Source organism: Lipotes vexillifer, unplaced genomic scaffold, assembly GCF_000442215.2.
Source record: "Lipotes vexillifer unplaced genomic scaffold, Lipotes_vexillifer_v1.1 scaffold1383, whole genome shotgun sequence".
In the NCBI taxonomy this organism is placed as follows: domain Eukaryota; kingdom Metazoa; phylum Chordata; class Mammalia; order Artiodactyla; family Lipotidae; genus Lipotes; species Lipotes vexillifer.
In genome coordinates, this window is record NW_006797683.1 from 592,542 (window position 1) to 594,497 (window position 1,956).

At 57.0% G+C, this 1,956-nt stretch overlaps 1 protein-coding gene across 2 annotated transcripts in view; it reads right to left on the reverse strand.

The window, feature by feature from the left end:
- The window catches only part of TACC1 (transforming acidic coiled-coil containing protein 1), a 54,137-nt gene extending 52,626 nt beyond the window's left edge, over positions 1-1,511 (reverse strand). The window contains exons 1-2 of one of the 2 annotated variants that reach the window (XM_007469773.1): positions 1,351-1,511; positions 257-372 (exon numbers count right to left, since the gene is read on the reverse strand). In XM_007469773.1, coding sequence (XP_007469835.1) covers positions 257-372; positions 1,351-1,511 — 277 coding nt within the window. The remainder of the gene's footprint in view (positions 1-256; positions 373-1,350) is intronic. The other variant, XM_007469774.1, reaches the window with a different exon arrangement.
- Between the last annotated feature and the right edge of the window lie 445 nt (positions 1,512-1,956).

Below are 1,956 nucleotides of genomic sequence, written 5' to 3' on the forward strand. Positions count from 1 at the left end.
TAATGATCATCTCATACTGCAAATGTACAGCCTACTTAGGGAAGAAAGCCTCTGACCACCACATTCATAAAAAAAAAATAAACAAATGAACAAGAAAACCCATTTCAAATGAGCCAGGAGCTTTCAAACAGCTCCTGCTTAGTAAGGAGATAATCCCAACCTTTTCAAATGGCCCTAAATTAACACTTTTCCTTCCCTCATTTACATTTTCAAAACTTTAAACAAAATAAGGCCAAAAAGGAAAGTCTTTCTTTACCTTGGGTTTTGGCCCCAGGGCCTGCCAGTCCTAGGTGTGAATCACAGGATTCCTTGCAAGGTGATCTGATGGGCGTTTCGGCTTCAGGGGTCTCAAAATTACCTTCAGAATCCGAGCTGCCAAGGGGGAAAAATGAGGAATTACCACTTTCAACGGTATTTCCGACACCCTTTATAGTCTACATATCCGCAAAGTCCAATATTTTTGCCTAAGTTTACAACCTGCACGTCCTCAGCATGGGCTGGCCTGTGGGAGCTGCTGCCGCGCCCCCTCGGGCTTCTGTCTGGCCTCCTGTCTCCCTGAAATCTCCTCCATCCTCAGGAGCCTTTTTCCAGCACCATTTTTTTTTGAGGTCATCCTTCCCTCTGATACCCCAAAAAAGCCCTTTCAACAGACTCCTTTTCTCACAAGAGCCCTTTCCTGGAGGTTTAAAAATTAAATTGCCCTCTCGTTCTAAAAAATATTAAGCCAATATTCGCCATGATGCCTTTTTCTTTGGTAGGCCTCTACCTGTCTGGAACTCACCCGGCCAGAGGCCGAGGATGTTGTCACCTGCCTTCCGCAATCACACGGGTGACAGCTCAGCAGACACCACCATTTCTCACCAGCTGCCAGGAGCCTGTCATCACGCGACCTTCTTTACTAAGGCTGCATTTTCGGGACACAGGGGGACCCCCAGGAGGGCCTGGGAGTGACTTCTTCCCCACAGGGAAGGCCCCAAGTTCCACCGGGTGTGATCCACGACTGTGTGTGTGTGTGTGTGTGTGTGTGTGTGTGTGTGTGTGTGTAGGGGCGGGGGGATGGGGGCTCGAAGCTTAGAGAAAGTGATCGAGGCAGACGGGGATGCAGAGAGACTGCAGATTCTGGGTTAGGTTCAGAAAGCTCATACTGAAACGGGGGGAAGAAAATACCCGGGAGGGCAGAACATCCTGAACCTTCGAAGGCACAGCGGGGACCTGGTTACAGGCAGGGACGCAGCATTGCCATGAACACTGTTACGCGGGTGGCGACCACACACACGCACACAGACTGAGCCGCAAATGGATGGATGGATAGCAGCGCGTTTGCATTTTGCCAGGAACGCGTGTACTTGCCTGAAACTCAAGGATTTGGTCTCGGCTTGCGAGTCCTCCTCCTCGGGGTCGCCCTCGGGCCCTCCGGCCTCGTCCTCTCCGGCGACCCCGCCGCGCACCGCGGACCACGTCCATTTCGCCCACTGCACTGGGGACAGGATCTGCCAGGGGCTGAACGCCATGAGCGCGGCTCCTCCGGCTCCGGCTCCTAGGAGGATGGGAAAGGGGAGAGCCCTTTTTCCCTTTCAAAATGGAGGGAACCGGTGACAGGCGCCCGGACGCGTTTCCAGCGGAGGCGCGGATGTGGTTAAACGAGCGCCGTCGGGGGCCCGGGTGGAGCGCTTCCTCTCCTCCGGCTGGCAGCGCCGTTTCCTCCGCGTCCTCCTTCCTGAACGTGCGGCCACGGCGCCCCCGCGCCCGGCGACTCCCGCGGGGGAGATGCCTCTCCTGGGGCCTCCTCGGGGCCCAGGTACGCGACGCCCGGCGGCTCGACCTTGGCTGCACGGCGGCTCAGCTGCTCCCGGTCCCTGCGGCCCGGCTCCCGGCTCCCGCCTCCCGCCTCCCGGCCGGCTGGGCGCGCATCAGCTGCGGCGGAGCCGCGCCCCAGGAGCCGCCCCCTCGGACCGT